The 27,497-nt window shown below is 44.4% G+C and overlaps 1 protein-coding gene and 1 long non-coding RNA gene across 19 annotated transcripts; one reads left to right on the top strand and one right to left on the bottom strand.

Annotated features, from left to right (window-relative positions):
- Positions 1-248: 248 nt before the first annotated feature.
- Positions 249-8,871, bottom strand: LOC103098068 (uncharacterized). The gene is made up of 2 exons (XR_467852.3): positions 8,713-8,871; positions 249-713 (listed from the first exon to the last, which is right to left on the bottom strand). It is a non-coding gene; the product is annotated as an uncharacterized LOC103098068 (long non-coding RNA).
- ABCG4 (ATP binding cassette subfamily G member 4) lies at positions 8,228-26,152 on the top strand. Of its 18 annotated transcripts, none has more exons than XM_056794245.1 (16): positions 8,228-8,509; positions 8,935-8,964; positions 9,432-9,690; positions 15,144-15,261; positions 15,684-15,816; positions 16,223-16,273; positions 16,523-16,668; positions 17,107-17,230; positions 17,454-17,568; positions 17,784-17,926; positions 18,578-18,676; positions 18,996-19,164; positions 19,471-19,571; positions 22,624-22,782; positions 23,988-24,041; positions 24,364-26,152. In XM_056794245.1, the coding sequence occupies exons 3-16, from the start codon at positions 9,441-9,443 to the stop codon at positions 24,373-24,375; spliced, it is 1,674 nt and encodes a 557-aa protein (XP_056650223.1). In that variant the 5' UTR covers positions 8,228-8,509; positions 8,935-8,964; positions 9,432-9,440; the 3' UTR covers positions 24,376-26,152. The 18 variants fall into 18 exon arrangements, with proteins under 18 accessions (XP_056650223.1, XP_056650214.1, XP_056650210.1 ...); XM_056794236.1 differs by having other exon boundaries at positions 23,923-24,041; positions 24,455-26,152; XM_056794232.1 differs by having other exon boundaries at positions 23,923-24,041.
- The last annotated feature ends 1,345 nt before the right edge of the window (positions 26,153-27,497 follow it).

Below are 27,497 nucleotides of genomic sequence, written 5' to 3'. Positions count from 1 at the left end.
GGTGAGGTGAGTGATGAGTAGTTATTGTCTTCACTAAACAGTCTTCTTTGTCATGAGGGTGGCACCTGTGAACATGTCTGGACATTAATCCTACACTAGCTTCAGGGGAAAAAAGTATGAGAATAAGGGGTGTGATAAAGACACAGGAAAAGACTGGAAGTTTTGAATGTTCAAGGAGGAGGATGTGGCCATAGAATACCTTTCATAACTTCAATGACTCCCAGTTTCTTCAAGGTTAAAATACAGACTCCTTTGTTTAGCATTTAATGTTTTTCATTCACATCCTAGTTCTAAGCTTACTTGCTAGTTTATCAAGCACAATTCTCTTTTGAGTTATAGCTATACTGATCTACAAGGTTCCCCATAGATGATGTACGTCCCCCCGCCACCATACCTTTGACAGACTGTCTACCATTCCTGGAATATACTAATTCCTTACATCTACTTAGAGTCCTTAACTTCACCTTCAGGTCAGCTCAAGTGCCACATCTTACATGAGACTTTTCCTGATTCTCTCACATCAATAATGACCCCCAGTGGAAGCAGGTGAGATGAGCACTTAAAAGATGTAGCCATAGAATACATTTCATAATGCCAATGATTCATGCAATTTTCTTAAATCGTTAGACATCAGAGAGGTTGAGGCCATCCACTGCATCCAAAGCCATCACCAGCCATCTTGACTTTTGTCTTGCCACTGGACTTCAGCAACCCTGGAAGACAGAAAGAGGCCAGTGACTTCATGCAACTTCGCCTCACATAAATCCAATTCATTCAGAAGTCAAGACATCACTGGTCCTTTTTGAAAATGAAGGACAAGGGGTAGCTAAGTGGCACAGTGAATAGAATCCAAGTCTGGAGTTGGGAGGTCCTAGGTTCCAATCTGGCCTTAGACACTTCCTAGTTGGGTGACCCTGAGCAAATCTCTTAACCCCAATTATCTAGCCCTCACTGCTCTTCTACCTTGGAACAAATAGTTTCAATTCTAAGACAAAGTAAGGGTTAGGGGAAAAAAAAGGAAAGCAAAAGTTAAACAATAATGATTCCCAATTATTCTGGATTTGCTTTGTACATATGTGTGTACATATATATACATATATATAATTTTGATTATTTTTATGTGTATGTGTCGTTTTCATCACAGAATATAAGCTCCTTGAAGGTAGGAAGTTTTTTTTTGTCTTTGAATTCCAAATTCTTGGTACTAAACAGTGCTTAATGAATACTTGTTGAATGAATTACTCATATTTATATTGCAAGTTAAGGTTTGAAAAAAATTTCTCTTACAATAATCCTGTAAGGTCACTCTTCTGCCTTGAAACCAACACACAGTATTGATTACTGTGTAGGTAGGTAAGGGTTTTAAAAAACAAAAACAATAATCCTTTCAGGTAAGTAGTACAACTATTATAAAAATGAGAAAATGAAGCTTAGAAAGCTTATGTGAATTGCCAGGGATTACAGTGAGTAAAGGGTGTAATCAGGATTTAAATCCAGTTCTTTCTGATAGCAGGTCTTATGTCCTTTTTGCTATCCCATACTGCTTCTTTGGCATAGTATATAAGTTTCATGAGGGTGGGAATTGTTTTCTTGCTTTGCATTTCCAATACTTATTACAATGCCTGCATATAGTGGGTACTTAATAAATGCTTGGAGATAATGGCCTGTTTGGTTCCAGATCATCACAATAAAGTGAGTCATATGGATTTTTTTGGTTTCCCTATACATATAAAAGTGATATTTACACTATACTGTAGTCTATTAAGGGTGTAATAGTATTATGTAAAAAAAAGTACTTTTTTTTAAATAAAAAGAAAAACCATCTTATCTTCTGTTTTAGAATTATTACTAAGTGGGAGCAGGTAGGTGGCATAGTGGATTGAAAGTGAGGCCTAGAGATGGTAGGTCCTGGGTTCAAATCTGAACTCAGACACTTCCTAGCTATGCATTCTTGGGCAACTCACTTAATCTCAAATGCCTAGCCCTTATAGCTCTTCTGCCTTAGAACCAATACTTGGTGTAGATTCCAAGACAGAAGGTAAGGGTTGTTGTTGTTGTTGTTGTTGTTTTTAAATTAGTGCTAAGTATTGGTTCCAAGGCAGAAGAGCTATAAGGGCTAGGCATTTGGGATTAAGTGAGTTGCCCAAGAGCACATAGCTAGGAAGTGTCTGGGTCCACATTTGAACCCAGGACCTCCCATCTCTAAGCCTGGTTCTCTATACACTGAGTCACCTACCAGCTTCAACAATGAATATATCTTAATTTAAAAATACAATATTGCTAAAACTGCTAACAATCATCTGAGTCTTCAGTGAATTGTAATGTTTTTGGTGGTGGAGAATCTTGCCTTGATATTGATGACATGCTGACTGATCAGGATGGTGATTGTGGGTGGTGATTGGGATGGCTATGGCGATTAAAAATTATTTATTTTATTTTTTAAGCTTAAAAATTTTTAAATTACATGTAGAAATGATTTTTAATAATTGTTATATGACATTTTACAATTCAGATTCCCTCTTTCCCTCTGGCCTTCCTTTCCTCCCCCACAAAGCAGGAAATAATCTGATATAAGTTATGCCAGTTCTGTCATGCAATACATATTTCCATATTCCTCATGTCGTGAAAGAAGACACATAGCACACCTATAAGAAAAAAATCTGGAAGGATAAATAAAGTGAAAAATGGAATGCTTTGTTCTTTGATCAAAATTTAACAATTCCTTCTTTGGCTGTGGATAACATTTTTCATAATGAGTTCCTTGTATTGCTCATAATAGTTTAGTCCTTAACAGTTGATCATCATACAATATTTCTGTTACAGTATTCTCCTGATTCTGCTTACTTCCCTTTTGCATCAATTCACATAAGTCTTTCTAGGTTTTTCTGAACTCATCCTGTTTATCATTTCTCATGACAATTTCTTAAAATAAGTCAACAGTGAAGTTTGCCACCCAGACTCTTCCTTTAAATTTGAACACTTAGAGGTCAGTATAGAGTTATTAATTGGCCCAATTTCAATATTGCTGTTCCTCAGGTAATAGGGAGGTCAGAGGGGAGGGAGAGCAATGGGAGAATGTAGGAAGGTAGAGCACTCAGAATACACACAGTATTTATCCATTAAGTTGGCTATCTTATATAGGCAAAGTTCATGGCACCCAGACAAAATTTTAGCAGCAATATCAAAGATCACTTATAATAGATCACCAGAACAGATCTAATAATAATGAAGTCTGAAATATTATGAGAATGACCAGAATGTGACACAGTGACAAGATAAGAACACATGCTGTGAAAAACTGTAGGATTGCTAGAAACCTTCAATTTGTAAAAAATGCAATATCTGTGAAGTGCTATAAAATGAGGCATATGTGTATCTCATCCCATCCCTTCTCCTTATAGGGATAGGGACTGAACTGGTAATTCTCCTGGTATGTTCCAGCTGGGGAAACTCCCTGTACAATGCAGGTCAGTATCCTCTCTACAATTTGTTGTTTCAGAGTTACTTAGAACATTGAGAGATTTCACAACTTGCCCAGGGTCACTCAGGTAGTAGAGGTCAGAAGTAGGACCTAACCTTAAACTCTTCTTGGCTCCAAGGCTACTTTTACCTACTATACCACATTGTCTTACCCATCTTTTATGGATAATAAACAGTAGTACAACACAGGATGGACTTTGACAAATAGCTTCCAGTAGGTTATGAAAAGGACAGATATGGGAACAACCAGAAATCATTTCCACAAATGGCAGGAAATCTCCCTCTCACTGGTTTTTCTGAATGATAATTGACAGAGGCCATAAGTGGATAGAAATGGGGAGGCCTTAGGATGCAGAGGCAGACACAAAAAAGCATAAGCGTCGCGATCATTTTCCAAACCCCAAATCAGGACAAAATATTTCTTACACAAGGTGTACTGAAAAACCCCAGAGAGTCTCAAATAATAGCTTATAATGATCTGTACACTCAAAGAGATTGCAATCCATGTGAATATACGACAAAGGAATATGTGGGTCTGTGTCTACTGAATAATGCACTCAATGAGAGTTGTAGGTTGACAGCAGGAAAGGTTATTTTCAGGTTCCCATTCCCTACTCCTCCCTTCCTCTATTCAGTTCTTAACCAGGAGTTGGCCTGATTGGGATTTTGTGCTGCTTCCTCTCATAACATAAAGAACAATTGGTTAGGAATGAGAATATCTGAGTTTAAAACCCCAGTTTTTTTTTATTTACTTCCTGTGTAACCTCTCAGGACCTCATCCTCATGAAAAATAAGAGAGAGACTTGAAGGTGTTTACAGTCTTTCCCAGCATAAATTTCTATGATCTCCTCTATTTAAAAGCCTTCAGATGTCTATGTAGTTAGGACTTTGTCCCTGTAGATTCCCAAGGCCAGTGAGGAGGAAATTTTCCTGTCACATCTCTGTAAATCAGTCCTCAGACTTCACACTGTTCATATGTTTTGCATTTGAACACAGTAGACTCTCAATTAAAGTTGGTTGAATTGAAATTTAATTGAATTATTGCTTGAGAAAAGCCATCACTGGGCTGGGATGATACCTTCTCTTCTACACTTATCTTGGTTCACTGCCATCCAGGAGTTGCTGTCCAGGGCCAGATGGAAAAGGGTCAGCTGGAATTGACCTCCCACTGGTCTTCCTTCTGCCTTATATTCCACCAGGACCTCAGCCCTTCAAAGGCTGACTCCTTAACCATTCTCTCCCCAGTCCCTCAGGCTAAGCCTGCTGCTTCTCCTGCTGTCAGATCTGTGCAGGGATATACCCTGCTGGTGAGGATCCATTAGGAACAGAGATGGAGGGGTGGGCAGTGAGGGTTATTTTCTGTGCTGATGATGTGAGGAAATGACCAAGTGCACTCAGAATTCTAGCTTTGTCCTGAAGATAACTTTTGTCTGTGCCTCAGTTCCTGCAGTGGAGAGTGGACAGGCAGAGAAAGATCTCTCCAAAATCCCATAGGCTGTTAGTTGAATTTCTGAGAAGCAGCACAGTAGAGTGAATATGACATTAGGCCCAGAGTCAGAAAAACTTGGGTTCAAATCCCTACACCTAAGCTAACTGTATAATCTTGGGCAAGTGATGCTGTCTCTTATCCTTATCTGTAAAATAAAGGAAGTAAGTGGTTCTATGATGTTGAGATCGTTGCTTGGGATTGAACCTTGCAAAGACTACTCTTCCTTCTCGTTCCCATTTTATTGTCATTTTTTCCCTTCCTTCCACCCTCTGTACCCAAGAAGCAAGGAGGTGAGGATGCTCATTAAGGGAACAAATGGAAGGTAGACCTTGTCTGTGGTTGGAAGGAGGGAGGAGACACCACAGTGCCTTTGAGGATGATTAGCTGTGTTCCTGGAGGAATTTACTCCACTCTTCAGTTCCCCATCACCTACCTCAGAAAGCACTGTTCTTACTCTGCTGATTTTCCTGCTTATCTGGTTTCCCTTCCCTGATCTATCTTGGCCTTTCTCTGGTTGCATTTCCCTCTGGAAACAGTAGGGGGTACAGGAGGGACAAGTTCATTCAAGTAGCCTAAGAGATAATGGGGGGAGGCAGGGGAGAAGGAGAGGGAGGGTGATGGATGCAGAGCTGGGGCTCAGATGGCTTTAGGTGTCCCCATTCTAGCTCCCGCAGGACCCCATTTGCCTCCTCCCTTCAAGCCCCATAAATCTGCTCAGCAGCTGTCTCTGCCATAAATCCCCAGGCCAGCCCCTTTCTGTAGATTAGCTCTAGGAGCTGAGCTGAGGCAAGGACATTTCTGCCCCTGCCTCCATTCAACAACCTTCAGACTGTGCTTAAGCTGGGAATACAGTCCTCGGAGGAAGATTCTTAGGAGGAAAGAATGGGAGGGTGTCCCTTCAGGGGAATGGGAGTACCTCTACTTTGTACATGACAGAAGCCCAATAAAAATGTACTCTTAATGAATAAATAAATGGAGAAAGTGAATGAAGGAATGAAAGAATGTTTTAAGTAAAAGGAGGGAAGAGGTGGGGAGGAGGACTGTTCTCGGGAATAGGGGATATGTCCTAGGGAATAGGGGCTACCCTGAGGAATGAGGGGTGTCTGTCCTTAGACAAAAGGGAAATCGTCCTTAGATGTGAAGGGTAGTTATTACATGTAATTGGTAAAAAAAAAAAGAAAAAAGAAATGAAGGGTATAGGGGTATAGAGCCAGGTTCAGAGATGGGAGGTCTTGGGTTCAAATGTGGCCTCATACTTCCTAGGTGTGTGACTCTGGGCAAGTCATTTAACCTCCATTGCCCCAGCTCTTGCTTCTCTTCTCCCTTGGAACCAATACACAGTATTGATTGTAGGATGGAAGATAAGGGTTTGAAATGAAAAGAAAAAGAAAATGAGGAGTATGTCTTGGGGAATAGGATATCCTAGGTAATGGGGTTTTATCCTTGGGAAATGGTGGTCCTGAGAAATGGGTAGTCTTTCATAGGGAAAGTGGGAGCATGTACCTAGAAAATGAGGAGGTTGGTTTGGGGACTGGGTAGGTATCCTAAAGAATAATAAAGAGGGTCTGTCCCTAGAGAATAGAGAGGTTGTTCTGGGAATTGTGGAGGGGTAAGTCATTAAAAAATGATTTGTTTTAGGGTGTGAATGTTCTAGAAGAGGAAGGGCATATCATTTAAGAACAGATGAGTTGTTCTAGGGAGGGGGTATTAGGGAACAGGGAGAATGAGAGGTTGTCCTGGAGGAGAGGGTGGGGGGTAGGAGGAATCCATCTTAGGAAATAGGAGGGCTTGCCTTAGACAATGAATGCATAAATACTGGAAAAAGAGGGGCCATCTGCTCTAGGGAATGTTGGGAGATCTCTTAGGAGATGGGGCCATTCTAGGTAATTGAGGAATATATCCTAGAAAATTGGAATAATCTGTCCTAGAGAATCAGGAGGGGGATATTCTGGAAAATAGAGGTGGGCTTCTGTCCTGGAGAATGAATGAGAAAGAGGGAAAGGGAACTGTGGAATCTAAGAATTCAAATGTAATTTCCAAGGTAGATTAGGTTGAAGCATAGTCATAGTAAGGGGGTAGGGATAGTGTCCCGCCCATAGCCAACTTCTGAGCTGGCAGAGAGTGGATGAGGAAAAGATGGATGAGGTTTGACTGCTAGTAACCTCGCTACTGCAGCAGCAGCAGCAGCAGCAGCAGCAGCAGCAGCAGCAGCAGCAGCAGCAGCAGCTCCCTTCCCCTCCCTGTTAGCTCAGTGCTGTGTGACAGGTGGAGGACTTAAAGACACAGTGTCATCCTGGAGAAGATGCCGTGGTGGTATGGTAGGGACTGGACGGAACTATGAGGAGATGCCCTAGGAGAGGACCAAGCAGGGTTATGTTCCTGTATATGTGTGCTCATGTATCCTCCAGCACATGCATGTGGAGGCATGTTCAGGGAATGTGGGAAGGTGTTAATTGGGAAAGTCACAGAAACTATCAAAATCTTTATGAGGGAATGAACTGTTGGTGTCTCCATTGTCATGTCAGTGATTGTGATAGGAGACTGGCTGATGGAAAGAAGGAGTAAATGCCTATGCATGTGGTGAATAAGCAGGCATGTACTTGTGTGTACACTTCCACATATGTGGGAACAACCTTGGAACTTCCAGTTCTCTCACCAAGAAACTGTCCCTCCTTTTCTCTTACCTCAGGGCTCTGGGGTGGGGGTGGGGGATGTCAAACAGAAAAGTGGAGATGGGGAAGGTATTAAAAGTTCATTAGATGGAAATATGTAAAAAAGAAGCTTCAAATGGAAGATTTACCAACATTCCTTATACATTACCCACTCTTGACTAAATGGAAAGATAATGTTAATAATAAAATAATTTTTAAATGAAAAAAAGTTCATTAGAAATCGACCTCTCCTTGTCCCCTCTCTTTTTGACACTTAATACTTTGATTGGTGCCTCCTGGGAGGGGGTCTCTCCTGGGGGAAGAGATACGACATGAAGATGTGTAGGTAAGGGCAAAGGAAGGAGAGGGGCGTCAGACAGGTGCAAAGGGAGTTCAGACTGGTCCAGAAACCCCGACCCGCCTTGTCTTTCTTGTACTTCAGGACGCCTATTCTTTGAGATGCCTGATCCCTAGATCTCTTACCTTCTCCTTTCTTCTGTGCCTTGCAATTCTATCATTGAACCCCCCCCCGGACCATAGCTCTTCGCCACTCTCATCCCCCACTTCGCCTGTTTCCATATCTTCCTCCCCTTGCTCCCCCCACCCCAGTGCGGGGCTGCGCCGCCCCTTTAAGAGCGGCGAGGCCAGGCAGCCGCCCGGAGGAGAGCGCAGCCGCCCGGCCGGCCGGCTCCGGAGGAGACAGCGGAGCGAACTGGGCTCCAGGCAAAGGGGGCTGCGCAGCTGGCCGACAGTTAGGGGGTCCACCTCGCCCGCCGCTCCATCCCCTCAAACCCGGGGCCGGGGTCCTCCCAGCATCTCGGCTCCGCCCCGGCCCCGCCCCGGCCGGGCCGCGGGACCGGGAGCCTGGACGGCTGTACTGCAACCAGAGGCAGGTAAGGGGGGCAGCAGCGAAGACCCCATTGCAGTCGGGGGGGGGGGCTCATTCCTCCTATCCTATCGGGCCTCCTATTCAGGAGCTCCCGGGGTGCGTCAAGGTGACTGGATGTGTGGAAAGAAATTTGGGATGTGGGGGGGCTGTTTGTTAGTCCAGTGGCTTGTAGGGAGGACAGACGTCCCAGTCCGTGCGCCTACCTCTAGGGAGGGCCCCCGCAGGGCACAGCAACGGGACTCTGGAGGAGCTGGACTGGCCATGGGTCCTATTTCCCTAGGGGATGGAGGCCTTCTTGTCCCCCGGTATGCTCAGTCTCCCCGACACCCTTCCTTCTTCAGATCCCTTCCTCTCTATCACTCTCCCCTTACTGCCCCTCCCATTGTCCTCCCTTCTGGATTCTAACCCTCCTCCCTCCTCCCTAGGGCTGGGGCTGCTGGCCAGAGTCCTGCCGGGTAAGGAGATTAGAGCTTCATGGAGGAGGGAGAGGAGAGGGCCTGCATGGACTAGGGGCAGAATAGGATCTTTGGTGGGCATAGCTGAAGGGGATAGAATTTGATGGCTAGTAGAAGGGAATATGTTGAGGTATGCATTGAGGGCAGAGCCCTGAGGCAGATGGGTAATGTTGAATAGCCTGGACTGGATTTCTGAGAAGGTAGGGCTGAGGGAGATGGTATGGGGGCATGCTTAAGGGAGACCTTGAGGAAGAATAGTAATGGAGTAGGACAAGAGAAAGCAGGAACTGTCAGGGAACAAGATGAGAGATCTGTGTAGACAACTGTACTATAAGACAAGAGAAAGAGAGCAAGTTGGGGAGTGGGGGAGGAGGGTGAAGGGGGTGGAGCAGTGTTAGAGATGGAAGAAGGATCCCGGGCTGGGTGTGATGTTAAACAAATCTCCTCAGCTCCCTGATTCCCTGCAGGGCAAAGTGATGGAGGAGAAGGCATTGGAGGTGGGCAGCTGTGGGCTGGGGCCAGGGGCTGTGGAAGTGGCCCTGGAGGATATGGCAGGGTGCCCTGGCCCCACAGAGCCCCCCCTACTGACCACACACCTGAAGAAAGTGGAGAACCATATCACAGAAGCCCAGCGCTTCTCTCATCTTCCAAAGCGCTCTGCAGTTGATGTAGAATTCGTGGAGCTGTCCTATTCTGTTCGAGAGGGACCCTGCTGGCGCAAGAGGGGTATGGAAGAACCACTACTATTCCTGAGTTTTCTGCTCCTATTTTGCTCTTTTTCCTTCTCCTTCGTGGGTACTATCTGCATACTATGTCCTATACCTCTTAACTTGTTGGTTTTTTGCCTTCTAAATAGGCACCATGCCCTCTCTCCTCTCAATGGGCACAAAAACTCATAAAACCATGTAATCTAAAAGTGGGGAGGGATTTCAGAGGTCATCTAGTCCCATTCTCTATTAGCTTTGTGAATCTCAGAAGCGACATTGGAGGCAGATGAGGAAAGATTTGGAATCAGAGAACTTGGATTTGAATCATAGTTTGATGTATGACACTTCCCTGGGTAACTTTAGGCAAGTCACTTACCCTGAGCCTTAGATGTGAAATATAGGAGTTTATTTTGAAGATCTCTAAGTTCCTAGCTGGCTCTAAATTTTCCGATGTGTTTTGTAAATATTCATAAGTGGTCATCCAGGGCAGCTAAGTAGTACAGTGGTTAGGGAAGACCTGGGCTAAAATCTGGCCTCAGCTATGTGACCCCAGGTAAGTCACTTAACATTGATTGTCTAGCCCTTGTCCCTCTTCTGTCTTAGCATTGATACTTGGTATCTAAGAATTAGTATCTTAGTATCTTAGAATTCATTAATTAGTTAAGAATTAATATCTTAAACTTGATACTTAGTATCTAAGGACAGAACTATGACTAGGACAGAAAGTAAGGGTTTAAAAAATAGAGGTGAAGAGAGATAGGGAGATAAGCCAGACATAGATAACAATCTGGGGAAGTATTTTTGTGAGAATGAAGTGCTGTTCTGGGGCGAAGGTGGCAGGTTATTCAGTTTGGCTGGAGGGCAAAAATATCTAAGGTGAAATAAGGTAGGGTCTTGAATGCCAGGCAAAGACTTTTGAACTTAAATTGGCAGGTGATAGGGAATTATCAAAGATTTTGGGGCAGTGGAATCCTGGAAGGAGGAGTGGAGGGAAAAGAATCATTTCATCATGGAGATAAGGAAAATGATTTACAAAGAGATTAAATAACTAACAAGATCGTACAGCACATCAGTGGCAGACCTAAAATAAATACATGTGATCTCCAGTCCATATTCGTTGTGTTGTAGTATTTTGGTACTCCTCTGAGCACAGAACCAGGCAGCTGGGAGAAAAAGTAGTTCCCATTTCCTTTCTTGGCCAAAATCTGGAGGTGTTTTGAAATAGGTGAGGGGATGGTTTTGGGACTGGGAATGGAATATCCTGGGTTCAGTAAAGCCTTAGTGACCCTCCTCTGCTCCAGGAAATATGAGCTGAGAATACCCAATCTGGGTTTCCCAGAACTGGGGTGGAGACTATAAGAATAAATTATTCTGGATTTGAGCAGCTGGACCGAAACACTTTCTTGGCACACAGATACATTACCTAACACACATGTCTAAATGGAGATAATTGGAAAAGTGATATATTAACTTTAACAAATCACTTGATTAACATTCTATATTCTTGTATTATGGTTACAGATTCTTGACAGCATAAAGGTTTCACACAAGATAAATGATTTTGTCACAGGTGGCTTAATTTTCTCATTACCCTGTGAGAAGTTTTGAGCTTACAAACAATCAAGGAAAATTACTTATTACTTTTAATAAAATGAAATAATTAATCAGAAGTTCTTAAAAGACAATTCAACAATTATATCATTGAGGTTGAGAGGTACTGGGGACACAATTCAGATTTAATATTAGACTGGTCATTTTTCAGGGTTTACTAGGGAGTTTCCCACTGACGAGTTACTGGTTTGTGAAGTCAAGTCACTGAGGCATATTGAAGCTTAGTGTGCCTGTACATTTTGTATGAACCTTTATGATTGATTTGTGTGCTGGCTTCATGAGAATAAGTTTCCATGAGTGGAAAAGTTCTGGGCTTGGTTTGTAGCTACGGTTTTACTGGGAATTATGTACCTAAGTAGAAGTTAACCCATCATAGTCTTTTGGGATTGGGTTTAAGGGTCTGATCTTTTGGTGATGTTTTGGAGAATTAGGGTACAGGTATTTTGCTCTTGCATTATTCCTTCTGAGACTAGGGGGAATAGTAATCATGTCAATTCCATAGGTGAGGGATATTGATGAGAGAGGTCATGCAAGGGGGACTGAGTGGGCAATCACATCTTGCCAAGGGCCACTCTGTGGCGTGACTCTGTCAAGGCATCATGGCCTGATGGCTCCCAGCAAGTTTCCACAGTAGGAATTCTAAAATCACAGGTGTGATTTCTTTATCTGTTCCCCTTCTCCCTTTTGCTCTCTCCCTTTTATTTCTGCTATCTTTTGGTCTCACCTTTAATACTCTATGATTCCCTCCTTCCTTTTTTTCTTTTTTTCCTTCATTTCTTATACTTGAGAATAAAGGAGAAAAGAGGTTTGAAGCTGGGCAAAAAGAAAGAGAATAGGGGAATACCAGGGAGAAAGAAGGTATTTCCTTTCTCTGGCAGATATTTGTGATAATGGTAAATAATGGCATAGCACTTAATGCTTCAGAACTCTTTGACATCCATTATCTCATTTGATCTTCCCAATAGTCATGTGAAGAAGGTCATGCAAGCGTTATTTTCCTTTTATGCAGGTGAGGAAACTAAGGCTCAAAAAGTTCAGAGTCTAGGGCTTGCAGAGATCTTAATTGTGGAATCATGGGATTTAGAGATGGCAGGAACTCTGGACATAATTAAGTCCAACCTCTTCCATTTGACAGGTGGAGAAGATGAGGCCCAGAGGAAGAGCTTAGAGGACTTGTCCAAGAAAAGAATACAGCCAAGATTTGACCTCAGCCTTTTTGACCCCAAGTCTAGTGACTTTCTCATTATAGCAAAAAGTAATTTGTCCAAGGTCACCTAGCTATTAAATAGCACCTTAAACAGGGCACTTACGGCTCTGATGGGTTGGATTAGATGGTCTCTAAGGTACTCTCCTGTTTTAAAATAGATTATTTTTTGACTTCTAGAATTCTAGTGGGTTTTCCCCACCATGAAACCATTCTTGTTGCTCTTCTTCACTTACTTGAACTTGACCTCCTGGAGACATCAATACAGTTTAGAAACTGAGAGAACCAAGGCAAGGAAGGCACATTGTCTTTAGCTGTCAACTTCCTTCTTCCCTTAAAGTGACACTAAAAGGCAGGTGTAAAGCACTTCCTGAATGGTTTTTTGATGATGGAAACAGAATTAGGACTGATGACTTCCCTCATACATATCATTGTGGGTGAATCACTTAAACCTTTCCAGGCCTCAGGTGTGGCATTTGGAAGGTAGGTAGATCCCCCCTGCCTGTAGACAGGGAACTGAATGACATGACTTTTTATTTTTATTTCTTAAATCCTTATCTTCTGTCTTGGAGTCAATAATCAATATACTGTGTATTGGTTCCAGTGTAGAAGAGTGATAAAGGCTAGGTGATGGAAGTTAAATGACTTGCCTAGGGTCACAAAGCTAGGAAGTGTCTAAGGCCAGATTTGAACCCAAGTTCTCCTGACCCCAGTCCTGGTATTCTTATTCACTATTCTAATTAGCTGCCCCAAAGGAGGGGATTAAAAATCAAAGTACTAGTACAAAGATTGTGGCTCAGGTGTCTGAGCCAACCATCAAGGGTCCTTAGTAATGCTTGCTTGCTTGTTTTTTAAAACCCTTACCTTCCATCTTACAATCAATACTCAGTACTGGTTCCAAGAAAGAAGAGTAGTAAGGACTAGGCAAATGGGGATAAGTGACTTGCTCAAGGTCACAAAGCTAGGAAGTGTTTGAGACTAGATTTGAATTCAGGTCCTCCTGATTCCAGGTCTAGCACTCTATCAACTTTGCTACCTAGATACCGCCTATGACATGACTTTTTGAGAATCCTTCCAGCCTTTGTGATTTTGTGAATTATGGGGTCAGAGAGCTAGAGAAGGTTCTATAGTTCACAAAGACTATACTAAAAATCCACTGTACTGCTGGGGGGTGGGGCATGGAAGGGAGGAATTTTTTTTCTTAAACCCTTATCTTCTATTTTAGAATCAATACTAAGTGACTTATCCAGGGTCACACAGCTAGGAAAAATCTGAGGCCCGATTTGAGCCCAGGACTGCCTGACTCCAGGCCTGATATTTTATTCACTATGCTACTTAGCTGCCCCAAGGAAGAGCTTAAAAAGCAGAGTACCTGTACTACTGTGGCTCAAATGATTAAGCTAAACATCAAGGGACCCTAGTAATGTTTTCTTTTGTTTTTAAACCCTTACCTTCCATCTTAGAATCAATACTAAATACTGGTTCCAAAGCAGAAGAATGGTAAGGGCTAAGCAACTAGGGGTAAGTGACTTGTCCTGATATCAGATTTGAACCCAGGACCTCCCATTTCCAGGCCTGGATCTCTATCCACTAAGTCAGCTAACTGCCCCTCGTAATGTTTTCTATTTAAGTTCTTAGTAAGTGGGTTGGGTTACCATAAGAGAGGAAGTTGGAGGGCAGACAGTGATAGTTACTCGGATCAGTATATGTGTCTGTGTATCGTTCAAGTCCTTTGGGTCAAGTTTGTAGGGAATTAGCTTTATGCCAGGCCTTGAAGAAAAGAAGGTTTTTCCAGATGGAGGTGAAGGCTAGAAGTCAATCCCTGGAGCAAAGGAGAGAAATACAGATTCATGCCCACAGAGGAGAGGAGTCAGGCTTTTTACCCCATACCTCATGACCCAGGCTTTTTCCTTCTCTTCTAGGAAGTGTGTGCATTTGATACCATATTCAGGAAATTATACCTTAGATGTCTTGACTCCAGGGGGCAGTCATCTCAGACCAGGGAGTAGAAAAAAGAAGAGAACTATATATTTTCTTTGCATATGTATTTGTGGGTACTTCTCTTGTCCCCATTTGATGATGACACAAATTTTATACACCTTAAGATGTACAGAAATAATTTTAACCACAATAATCCTGTGAAGTTGATAGTGTAAGTAGTAGACTCCCATTTTACAGATGAGAAAACTGAGTCTCAGAGAAGTTAGATGACTTTCCTCAAATCACAAATCTGGTGAAATTATTATCACTAAGGCTGGCCCTGAAGAAATGAGGAAATGCAGCTCCTGCTTCTTTGTAGAGAAGGCTGTGGATGCATTGTGGAGACATGCTGTCAGACTTCGATGATATATTGATTAGTTTCACTGAACTGTTTTGTTTTTCTTCTTTTTAAAATTCTTTGTTATAATGGATGATTCACATCCATGATGGTATGGGGTGGAGGAGGAATAGATTGAGAGATTTAAGTTATATAAAAACAAAAGATATCAATCAATAAAAAAGACCAAACAGCTAGTAAGTGATCAAACCAGAAGAGTTCTGATTCTGCTACTAGAAACTGTGCAGTCAAAACAGTCAAAACCATCACCTCCTTCTCTGCTCAAGTACTTTCCTGAAAGAGCCACTGAACTGCTGGTCTCTCCCTTCTCCCAACCTAGGATATAAGACTCTTCTCAAATGTTTATCTGGCAAGTTCTGTCGAAGGGAGCTGATTGGCATCATGGGACCCTCAGGGGCCGGGAAGTCAACATTCATGAACATCCTTGCTGGGTATAGGTGAGGATGGGTTACTCTCTGTCTGTCTGTCTGTCTGTCTGTGTCTGTCTGTCTGTCTGTCTGTCTCTGTCTCTCTGTCTTTCTCTCTATCTTTCTCTCTCTCTGTCTTTCTCATTCTCTCTTTCTCTTTCTCTCTGCGTCTCTGTCTGTCTGTCTGTCTGTCTCTGTCTGTCTCTGCCTGTCTATCTCTCTCTGTCTCTGTCTCTGTCTATCTGTCTGTCTTTGTCTCTCTGTCTCTTTCTCTCTCTGATAATAGAAAACACAACGGAATTGGGAGGATGAGTTTCTGGTGGGTGGGAGAGTTCATAGCAAAATTTCACAGGAAGGAATGAAATGCAGTGTTTGGAGTTTTTCAGAGGCGGGCAGCCGAAGGCTTTGAGGATATTCTAGCCAGTGATTCCCATGACATGCCATTCTTGCAGGGAGACTGGCATGAAGGGGCAGATCTTGGTGAATGGGCAACCTCGGGACCTGCGGACCTTTCGTAAGATGTCATGTTACATCATGCAGGATGATATGCTGCTTCCTCATCTCACTGTGCTAGAGGCCATGATGGTGAGGGTTCACCCCTACTCTAGGTATTGAGGTACTGATATAACTTCCTCCCTCCTAACAGTTTCCCTTGGGTTTCATGGGAATAGCCCTGATATAATCCATTGAGCTATTAAGCACTGTGTACAAAGGAAGCATCATACTTTGTATGTGTGGGAAAGATAGAAACATTAGAGAAGCTGTAGCCACTACCCTCAAGGCGGATGATGAACATTAGATCCTTCACCACCCTTATTCTCCCTTCAAGGTTGACAGGCACCCTGGAACTCCCAACCCCAGGAGGCTCTGCTGAAATCTACGCTTCTGCTTGTCCCTCTCACTGGCTGAAGGGTTGGGGGTGAGATGATACTCAGGAGGCCGTTGGGTTTCAGTATCCACACCAGTGATCAGCCTCATTTTTTGTGCCCAGGTCTCTGCCAACTTGAAGTTGAATGAAAAACAAGAGGTGAAGAAGGAGCTGGTAAGTGGAAGAGGAACCTGGTCAGAGGTACCCTTCCTCTGGGAGCTGGGTCAGTGGAACTGAGGGGGCAGGACGCCCCCTGGGAGAGGGAAGAAATGGCCTTGGAACTAGCTTAGCTGGGGCAGGTTGGAGGTGATCTCCAGGTAGAGTCACTACCCTGCTGAGGTCCTTTTCTGCTGGAGGAATGGAGGGATGGCAAATGGGTTTTTGGAAGTTTTCTAGGCTGATGTGGGGGTGGGCTTTGGGCAGGTGACTGAGATTCTGACGGCTTTGGGACTGATGTCCTGCTCCCACACGAGGACGGCCATGCTCTCCGGGGGTCAGAGGAAACGACTGGCAATTGCTTTGGAGCTTGTCAACAACCCACCTGTCATGTTCTTTGATGAGCCTACCAGGTAGTCTCCTTGGGCTAACTTGTCTCTCAATACATCCCCCCTTACTCAATGCCATAGAACTCTTGAAATAGCCAGGAGCCTGGGCTTTCCAAGACCATCCCAGAAGAGGGAGGGAGCTAGGCTCTGCACTTCCCAGTGGGCCAAAGTGAGGAAGCTACTGCATCCTACTGGATTGGGATTGAGGGGCAGAAAGGGCGAGAGAATTAGATTGTAAACTCCTTGAAGACAGAGATTGTCTTTTGCCTCTGTTTGTACCTTCAGCACTTAGTATAGTGCTGGCACATAGTAGGTGCTTAATAAATGTTTATTGAATTGAATAGGGAATAGGATGAGAACCTGCTCTCTCCATTCTAGATCATTCCCCTCATTTGAGTTTTCTACACCCCTAATATTCCCTCATCTTGTTCTCTGTCTGTCTCTGTCTCTTTCTCTTGGCAGTGGGCTAGACAGTGCCTCCTGCTTCCAGGTTGTATCATTAATGAAGTCCTTGGCTCAGGGGGGCCGAACCATCATCTGCACCATCCATCAGCCCAGTGCCAAGCTATTTGAGATGTTTGACAAGGTTGGCTACCAGTTTCGGCCCTCCTGGATAGAGAGCACGGGGTGAAGGAAACCCATTAGTGCCTATTCTGTCCAGGCTCTGGGAGGCTGGCTGGGTATGGAGATGTTTGTCTAGGTGTGGTGGCTGGTAGGAACAGTGGTCCTGACAGAGTGCTAGGGTATAGTGGGGGATGCCAGTCTTACCAGCTGCCTCTTTTTCATCTTACCTCAATTTTTACCTCCAGCTCTACATCCTGAGCCAGGGGCAATGCATCTTCAAGGGTATGGTGACTAACCTGATTCCTTACCTGAAGGGCTTGGGCCTACATTGTCCCACCTACCACAACCCGGCGGACTTCAGTGAGTGGAAGAGGACCGCTAGTGTGACACAGGCTGGGACCCTGGTGGCCACGTGGGCAGTCTCCTTGGGAGAGAGGGTGGGGTCTTGAGCTCCCCCCTTTGCAAGCATTGGGCAGTAACCACACTTGATAGGCATGCAGTTAGTCCTCTGAGGGGAGGAACTGGTTTTGTCTTGGAGAGAATGGCAACTGACCTGGTCATCTTCTTTTCAACAGTCATTGAAGTAGCCTCAGGGGAGTATGGGGACCTGAATCCAATGCTGTTCCGGGCAGTACAGAATGGACTCTGTACTGTGGCAGAGAAGAAAGACACCCCAGAGAAGAACCATGTCCAGTCCCCTTGCCCCGTTTGTCCTCCAGTGAGTAAAAGAGAGAATGTAGGGTATATGGGTTTAGAGTGGAGAATTGGCCACTGGAAAGAGTGATGACAAGAGTACTGGATTTGGAGTCAGAGGTTCTGGATTCAAATCTCAGCACAATGTGATGAGTCTAAAGTCACTTCCCATCCTTAGGCTTCATTTGCTTCATCTAGAAAATGAAGGAATTAGGGGTAGCTATATGGTTTAGGGGAAAAAGAGTCAGGCTTGGAGATGGGAAGTCCTAGGTTAAAATTTGACCTCAGATATTTTTTAGTTGTATGACCCTAGGTAAGTCACATAACCCCCATTGCCTAGCACTTACGGCTCTTCTGCCTTGGAACTGATACTTAGTAGTAATTCTAAGATAGAAAATAAGGGTTTAAAAAAAAAGAAAGAAAATGAAGAAATTAGAATAGATGACCTTTGCTGTCTTTTCTAGTTTTAAATCCAGCAATCTTGGACTCCTTTCCCTTGCCAAGGATTCTGCCCCTGGGGATGGAGTGCCAGGATGCCAACAGATTCTGCTCATGCTCTAGCTAGCCTCATGAGAAGTTTGGCAGGTTCTCATCTGTTGGGCTGGGTGGTGTTGGGCATCTCTCCCAGCGTGCTTCATTTCCCATGACCTTGGGTTGTGATCTTCCTCCTCCTCAGGAAGTAGACCCCATCGAGAGTCACACATTCGCCACTAACACATTCACCCAGTTCTGCATCCTCTTCAAGAGAACCTTCTTGTCCATCCTCAGGGACACGGTGAGAGGCTGTACTATAGGGATCAATCCCCAAGACCCTGCCAACTGTCATGGGAATGGAGAAAAAAGAAAGGTGCTCCTGGCCCAAACTTCCCTGCTTACATCACAGGGTTTCTTAAAGACACTATGAGGGTTATTAATGTGGGTAGCATAGAATTTTTCTTGTCTCCTCCCCCAAACTGCCTTCTTCTTCCCCCATTCCTGAGTGATGGATGCTATAATTCCTCCTCTGGTACTGTTCCTCACCCCAGGACCTAGATAAGTTTCTTCTAAACACAGCTCCCTGATCTCCCTAGCACTGACCATATTTTCCCTACCAGGTTCTGACCCACCTTCGATTCATGTCCCATGTGGTGATTGGTGTACTCATTGGTCTCCTTTACCTGCACATTGGAAATGATGCCAGCAAAGCCTTAAACAACACAGGCTGCCTCTTCTTTTCCATGCTTTTCCTCATGTTTGCTGCCCTCATGCCTACTGTTCTTACCTGTGAGTCCTCAGGACCTGGCACACCTGGATTGGGGGGGGAACAGAATGGGTGGAGGGAGGAGGAATGGGTGCTGGGGTAGTTAATGAGATGAGAGAACAGCTGGGGAGAGACTTGAGGGTACGGTCCCAAGTTTCAGGCAAGCTGATGGACTGTGGGGGAAGGAGGTTAGGTAGGATAGGGAGGCAACAGTTTCTTACCCTAGAATCCCAGTAATAGACTAATCAGGATGAAGCAGAAGGTTTGTGTTGGGGAGAATAATAGGAGGGGGCCAAGTGGAATGCCTTCTCTTTTTTGTCCTGCCCTAGTTCCCCTAGAAATGGCTGTCTTCATGCGGGAACATCTCAACTATTGGTATAGCCTCAAAGCTTATTACTTAGCCAAGACTATGGCTGATGTGCCCTTTCAGGTAAGCTTATCAACCAACAAGTTAAGCAACAAGCATTGTTTCTTTTATTTTTAAATTTTTATTTTTATTTTATTAAAAAAATATTTTTCCATGTTTATAGGATTCATTTTCTTTCCCTTCTCTCTTCCCTCCCCCCTCCCAGAGCTGATAAGCAATTCCACTGGGCAGTACAAATGGTGTCACTTGAAACCTATTTCCACATTATTCATTTTTGCCATAGAACAATCTTTTATTTTTATTTTTTGCTTATAGCAGTACTTTTTATGTTTTAAAATTTTATTTATTTTAATTAATTAATTTAGAATATGGTTACCTGACTCATGTTCTTCCCCTCCCCTCCTTATTCCTCCTTCCCATAGCCAATGAGCAATTTCACTGGGTTTTCAAGACCTATTTCCATATTATTAATATTTGCAGTAGAGTGATCATATAGAATCTACATCCCCAATCATATCCCCATCAAATCATGTGATCAATCATAGGTTTTTCTTCTGCGTTTCTACTCCCACAGTTCTTTCTCATAAGTCCCTCAGAATTGTCCTAGATCATTGCGTTGCTGCTAGTAGAGAAGTCCATTAAGTTTTATTGTACCACAGTGTATCAGTCTCTGTGTACAATGTTTTCCTGGTTCTGCTCCTTTCGCTCTGCGTCACTTCCTGGAGGTTGTTCCAGTCTCCATGGAATTCCTCCACTTTATTATTCCTTTTAGCACAATAGTATTCCATCACCGACAGATACCACAACTTGTTCAGCCATTCCCCAATTGAAGGGCATCCCCTCATTTTCCAATTTTTGGCCACCACAAAGAGTGCAGCTATGAATATTCTTGTACAAGTCTTTTTCCTTATTATCTCTTTGGAGTACAGACCCAGCAGTGCTATGGCTGGATCAAAGGGCAGACAGTCTTTTAGCACCCTTTGTGCATAGTTCCAAATTGCCCTCCAGAATGGTTGGATCAATTCACAACTCCACCAGTAATGTAGAATAATCTTTTAAAGCTGAAACCTCAAATCATATACCCAGATAAACAAGTGATAAGTGAGAAGTCATAAGTTTTTCTTTTATGTTTCTACTCCTATAGTTCCTTCTCTCAATGTGGATAACATTCTTTCACATAAGTCCCTCTGGAATGTCCTAGATCTTTGCATTATTACTAGTAGCAAAGTCCATCATACTGGATAGCTCTACAATGTTTCACTTTCAGTGTACAATGTTCTCCTGATTCTGCTCATTTCATTCTACAAGCATTGTTTCTAAAATTAATTAACTAATGAATTTTAATGACTTAGGAAAACTTATGTGGAAATTTATTATATGTAATTGGTAAAAATATATATTTAAAATATAATTAATTAGCTAACTAATTAAACTCTTACCTTCCATCTTAGAATTAATACTAAGTATCATTCCCAAGGCAGAAGAGTAATAAGGGCCAGGCAATGGGGGTTAAGTGACTTGTCCAGGAAAACACAGCTAGGAAGTGTTCTGAGGTCAGATTTGAATCGAAGACCTTCTAACTCCAGGCCTGGCTCTCTATCCACTGAACCATCTAGCTGCCCCTAGTCAAAAAGCACTGTTGAACATCTACTGCATTTTAGCCCTGTGTGGGATATAAAATCGATCTCTAGCCTTCATCTTAAAATTTAGTTTGAGAATGAAACTAATGAATGAGAAATGAAATGAAACTAATGAGTATAAAAACAATAACTAATAATCCCAGTAAGTGTATGATAAGAGCAGAAAGCACAGACAGAAAGAGAGAGGGCCCTGTGGGCTGGAGTCATCAGGGAAGGTGGGATTTGAAGATAGGTCTTGAGAATAGACTAGATCTAGAGAAGGAGGAAAAGGAGGTTATTCCAAGGAGGGGAATAATGACTGGGGTCCCAGAGGTGAGCCTATACTACAGTCTAGTAGAGAGAATAGTGGACTTGAAGGCAGGAGAGCCCTGGGTTTGAATCCCAACTCACACTTACTAGTTGTGGAATGCTAATCAAATAATTTCTTTTTTCTGGATTAGATAAGAAGAATAATTGCTAATTTAGAGCACTTAGATAGCACTTAGATAAATGTTAACTCATTTGATCTGTTCACCCCGAGGAGCTGGATGAAGGAGAATGGTGGTCAAAAGTACAGGGATAGAGAGAGAGAAAAGTGTTTAAGATTCTATAATCTGGCTCATTTTCCTCACCTGTAGAATGGTGGACTAGGTAATCTTAGAAGGTCCTTTCCAAAAAAGAACCTACTTGAACAAAAATATTTAGAGCTGTTCTTTTTGTGGTGACAAAGAATTAGAAACTAAAGAGATGTCCCTCAACTGGGAAGTGACAACAAGCTCTGGTATGTAATGGTGATGGAATATTATCATGCTATAAGGAATGAGGAACAGGATGATTTCATAAAGAGCTGGAAAGACCTGCGGGAACTGATGTGGAGTGAAATAAGCAGAACCGGAACACTGTACACAGTGACAGCAATACTGTGGAATGGTCAACTGTGATAGACTTAGCTACTCTCAGCAATACAATGATCTGGGACAATTCTAAGGGACTTATGACAAAGAATGTTATCTACCCACAGAGAAAGAACTGTTGGAATCAGAATGCAGATGAAAGCATATGGTTTTTCAATGTTTATTTGTGTTTGTGTTTGGGGATTTTGGTTTTATAAGATTATTTACTTACAAAAATGAATAATGTGGAAATATGTTTTGTGCGATAATACATTTTTAACCCAGATTGAATTGCTTACCAGTTTTGGGAGGGGTGAGGGAAGAAGGGAGGGAGACAATTTGGATCATAAAACTTAGAAAAACTGATGTGGAAATTTGTTAATACATGTAATTTTGGTAGATAAGTAAATAAATTTTTTTTAAAAAGGCCCCTTCCAGGCTGATATTCTATGAGACCTGCTGTAGGTAGAGCCGTTTGAGTCTCTTGGATCTCTGGGTCCCGTGAGGGAACTAGAACTCAAGATAAGAGGAGCTCTCTCCTCAAAAGGAAGAGGCCTGCCACTAATCTACTAACCCTTTTCCCAATCTTCTTGCTCCCATCAGGTGATTTGCCCAGTGGCTTATTGCAGCATTGTGTATTGGATGACTAGCCAACCAGCTGAAGCCTCCAGATTCCTGCTCTTCTCTGCTCTGGCCACAGCTACTGCCCTGGTAGCCCAGTCCCTAGGACTACTGATTGGGGCTGCGTCCAACTCTCTACAGGTAGGTGAAAGTGGGAGAAATGGAAGGGAGAGAATAAGTATGGATATGGGGTGGGAGTATATAGAGAAAAGTAAAGAAGGAAAGAAAGAGGAAGGAAGGCAGAAAGGGAGAGAAGGGGAGGGAAGGAAGAGAGAAGGGAAGAGAGAAAAGAAAAAAGGAAGAAAGAAAGAAATAAGGAAGAGAGGAGAAGGGAAGGAAGAAAGGAAAGAGAAAAGGAAGAAAAAAGAAGGAAATAAGGCAGGAAGGGAGAGAGAGGAAGGGAAGGAAGAAAGGAAAGGAAGAGAGAGAAAAGAGAAAAGAAAGAAGGGAATAAGGCAAAGAGAGGTGAAGGAAAGGAAGAAATGAAAGAGAAAAGGAAGAAAGCATGAAAGAGAAAGAGGAAGGAAAGAAGGAAGAAAGGGAGGGAAGGAAGGATAGGGAAAGAAGAGAGAAAAGATAAAAGGAAGAAAGAAAAAAGAAAATAATGAAAGGAAGAAAGGGAGGAGAAAAGAAGGGAACTGGATAGAGTAAGGAAAGAAGGAAAAAGGAGGGAAGGGAGAAAGGGAGAGGGGGAAGGGAAGGAAGAAAGGAAAATAAGAAAGGAAGAATGAAGGAGAAAGAAAGAGGTAGGAAGGAAGGCAGAAGGGGAAGAAGATTAAGGGAAAGAGAAGAGAGAAAAGATGAAAGGAAGAAAGAAAAAGAGAAAAAGGAATGAAAGGAAGGAAGGGAGAAAGATGGAAGAGAAAGGAAGGAAGGAAGGAAGGAAGGAAGGGGATAGAGGAAGGAAAGAAGGAAAAAGGAAGGAAGAGAGAAAGGAAGGGAGGGAAAGATGGAGAGGAAGAAAGAAAGAGAATTTATTAAGTACTCACTATGTACCAGTCACTTTGCTAAGACCATGAGACACAAATACAAAAAGAGTCAGTTCCTATTCTCAAGAAACTTCCCAGAACAGAAGAAGATAATACAGAGTTCCAAGGGAGTGAACTGGGGGGGCTGCTTGTAGAAGCAGATGCATCCCATCCCAAAGGAGTGAGGAATGTGTATGTGTACAGGCCTCTGGCAGACAAACTTATTTCTGTACACTGGTAAGTGGAGCCCCCAGTGTCTGTGCCCCCAGTCACCTTCCATTCCTTCCTGCCCTCTCCTGTTCTACATTCTCAGGTGGCCACCTTTGTGGGCCCAGTAACGGCTATCCCTGTCCTCCTCTTCTCTGGCTTCTTTGTTAGCTTCAAAACCATCCCTACCTATCTGCAGTGGAGTTCCTATCTCTCCTATGTCAGGTAAGAGCTGCCGCCCTCCTCTTGAGCCTCTCCATGTCCCAGAGTCAGCATTCAGGGGCCTGAGCCTTTATTCTTTGGCCAAGTCAGGGCCTGCCCTCTTTCCCTCTGGCCACTGCCCCAGCATGAAGGTCCTCCACCTCCAGCCTCCCAGGCTCTCTCTGGATGTCTTCCTGACATAGGAGGATAAGAAAGAGGAGCCCATCTCCAGGCTACTTGCTCAGGGTACATGTTCTGGAGGCCCATTTGCACGGGGGTGCTGGGGCTGGGAGACAAATCTGCTTCCCCCATGGTGAGGTATTTCTGCTGTTCCTGTTGTGTTCAGATATGGCTTTGAGGGTGTGATTCTGACCATCTATGGCATGGAGCGGGGGGACCTGGACTGCTTCGAGAACTCCTCAAATTGCCCATTCCAGGAACCCGAGAGTATCCTCCGCCAACTGGATGTTGAGGACGCCAAGCTCTACATGGATTTCCTGGTCTTGGGCATCTTCTTCCTGGCACTGAGGCTGTTGGCATATCTTGTGCTCCGCTACCGAGTGAAGTCGGAGAGATAGAGCTCCCCACTTCCTCCCAGCCACAGCAGGAAGCCCTGTTCCTCTCTACCCCACCTTCCAGCCCTTTGGGGCTGTTTTAACCTCAGAGACTCGGGAGCTGGTTGCTGGTGCAGCCAGCCTGGCCCTGCCCTGCCCTGCCCCATTCCTGTCAATGTCCATGACTCCAGGATGTCCAGCTCCACCTGAGGGATGTTGGAAGGCTCTAAACTTCCTCTCTCAGTCCTATCACCTCTCCTGTGTTTTGATGCAGTTTGTGGCTTCCTTCTCACCTCTTCCCCAATACCTGCATGCAAGGGACATTTGTTGGGCTAGGATAGCTCCCTCCTCCTCTTCCTCCCATTCAATCTCCCTTTCCCTGCTCAGAACCCTCTTTGCCTCCTACTGTCAATTGGGGGGTGGGCACCCCCTAGGGGGTTTCTGGGTTTCACTTCCAGAAACTCCACCTGACCACTGACCAAAGTGCCCCCTCTGCTCCCCAGGGGGCCCCACCACACAAGTGTTTGTAAATTGGGCTGCAAAGGATTGTTTTAGTATCCAGGGCTGGTCCCTGGCTGGATTCCATGGAAAGTCCCTGTTATGAAATTGAACAGGGGGAGACTCTGGTAGTCAGACCCCCTCCACCCCAATTCTAGGCTGCTGGAACAATCTCTTGGGGCAGAGGCTGGAAATTCTGTCCATGACTATCCCACTCAGGCCCCAGGGAAGGTAAGGCCTGGGTTCTTAAGGTGCCCCATCCCCCCTCTCCATCTTCCTTTGGTGGGGGAATGGTGCACAGTGGCACCTTAGCAATAATGCCCATTTCTTTTGCCCATGTCCGAACTGGAGAATGCACTTTATTTTGGGAGGTGGAGTGGTTGAGGGGATGATCTTGATCCTGCCCTCCTGTCACCATATGGGCCAGGCCTTCCCATCCTCTCTCCAGATTCATTGGCACATGCCTGCAATCATCACTTGGCTCTGGGAGAGGGACACAGTGAAGGGTGAGGTGGACGCCACCTTCTAAAAGCTCTGAAAAAGTACAGTTTCTGCTCAGGACCATCCTGGGGAATCCGTGTGGATGGCTCCTCTCCAGTCTTCTCTCCCTCCACAAAGCCAAGGGCAGGCACAGGGCACTCCCTCCACCTGTATTTCAGGACCTGGCAAAAGCACAGGCAGCTGGCACAAGTTGGCCTTGGCCAGCTCCACCAGAATCCCTTCTTCCTATGCCCTAGGGCATGCCTCCCTGGGGCTGGCACCCCCTAGACCCCCCCCTTCCCCTCTGCTGCTTGGTTCAAACTTCTGACCACCCTCTGCCCTCCTCCCAACCAACCAAGGCTTCCCCTGGGCATGAGAGCACAACCTCCTGGGTGCCAGAGTGACAGACACATCCAGAACATTTCTGGTTTCCCCAGTGGGGGTCAAGGACCCCCTGCTGCTGAACTCCCTGGCCTGGGTGCTGAGGCTGGCTCAAATCCACCCTTCCCCATCCCCCACAGACCACTGTCTCCTGTCATATGGAGATGTCAGTGTATTTGTGGGATTTCACTCATTATTAATAAAACCTATATTTATACGGTACTTTGGCTTCTTTGTGTCTAGCAGCTGCAGCTGGAGGGTCTCTGAAGCAGCTGGTGTGTGTCAATCAGTTGTATGTTTGCCTGGGTGCCTGTGAGGGGTAAATGTGTATGTTATCACTATGGCAGTGTAGGGAATGTATCTATTTTGGAGGTGGGTGTTCTGTGTTTGTTGTGTGTGTCTTGGTTTCTTCCTCCCTCCCTCCCTCCTCCCTCCCTCCCTCCCTCCCTCTATTCCTCCCTCCCTCCCTCCCTCCCTCCCTCCCTTCCTTCCTTCCTTCCTTCCTTCCTTCCTTCCTTCCTTCCTTCCTTCCTTCCTTCCTTCCTTCCTTCCTTCCTTCCTTCCTTGTTCCTTCCTTCCTTGTTCCTTCCTTCCTTCCTTCCTTCCTTCCTTCCTTCCTTCCTTCCTTCCTTCCTTCCTTCCTTCCTTCCTTCCTTCCTTCCTTCCCTCCTTCCTTCCTTCCCTCCTTCCTTCCTTCCTTCCTTTCTTCCCTCCTTCCTTCCTTCCCTCCTTCCTTCCTTCCTTCCTTCCTTCCTTCCTTCCTTCCTTCCTTTCTTCCCTCCTTCCTTCCTTCCCTCCTTCCTTCCTTCCTTCCTTCCTTCCTTCCTTCCTTCCTTCCTTCCTTCCTTCCTTCCTTCCTTCCTTCCTTCCTTCCTTCCTTCCTTCCTTCCTTCCTTCCTTCCTTCCTTCCTTCCTTCCTTCCTTCCTTCCTTCCTTCCTTCCTTCCTTCCCTTGTCTTCCATCTTAGAATCAATATTTTCTATTGGTTCCAAGGCAGAAGAACAATAAGGGCTAAGCAATGGGAACTAAGTGACTTGCCCAGGATCACACAGCTAGGAAGTGTCTGAAGCTGGATTTGAACCAGGACTTTTGGACCCTAGGTTTGGCTCTTAATCCACTGAACCACCTAACTGCCCACTGTCTGTCTGCTCTCTACCTGTTGTATAGATATGGTGGCATGTGTCAGCCTTTAGTGGTCCTGGTCCATTGATTCTGTGGGCTCTGTGGGGGCTGTCCCTGTCTATCTTGTGCAAGCATAGAAATGGAGGGGGTGGGGCAGTGGGGAGGGATCCTGAGGAGCAGGAAGTCCAAGTGAAGGAGCCTAATCACTAAGTGCAGGGGGAGGCTTTGACCCCAGGATAGGGGGAACTTTTTTTTTTTTAAGGTTTAAAGTTTTTCTTTTTAATTCAGAATATAAACATACACACACAACACAACCCACATAGAAACAATGAGAGCAAAAAAAAGGGGTACTATATGAAAAGTTGAATGTTCATTTCATATTACTTGCTATTAAAAATACACACACACACTGTAAAAGTTAAATTTAGTCTCTAGTAATAAAAGT

The sequence above is a fragment of the Monodelphis domestica genome, chromosome 4 (assembly GCF_027887165.1).
Source record: "Monodelphis domestica isolate mMonDom1 chromosome 4, mMonDom1.pri, whole genome shotgun sequence".
In the NCBI taxonomy this organism is placed as follows: domain Eukaryota; kingdom Metazoa; phylum Chordata; class Mammalia; order Didelphimorphia; family Didelphidae; genus Monodelphis; species Monodelphis domestica.
The sequence above is the reverse complement of the archived record's forward strand: the minus strand, read 5'-3'. Positions and strand labels throughout refer to the sequence as shown.

Excerpts from the sequence above, each read along its gene's own strand:
- ABCG4 (XM_056794231.1), top strand. The coding sequence starts at position 9,132 with ATGTTGAATAGCCTGGACTGGATTTCTGAGAAG. Across the intron at positions 9,691-15,143 it reads ACCCTGCTGGCGCAAGAGGG|GATATAAGACTCTTCTCAAA; the intron begins GTATGGAAGAAC and ends CTCCCAACCTAG. Across the intron at positions 22,783-23,922 it reads CTGCGTCCAACTCTCTACAG|GTGGCCACCTTTGTGGGCCC; the intron begins GTAGGTGAAAGT and ends CTACATTCTCAG.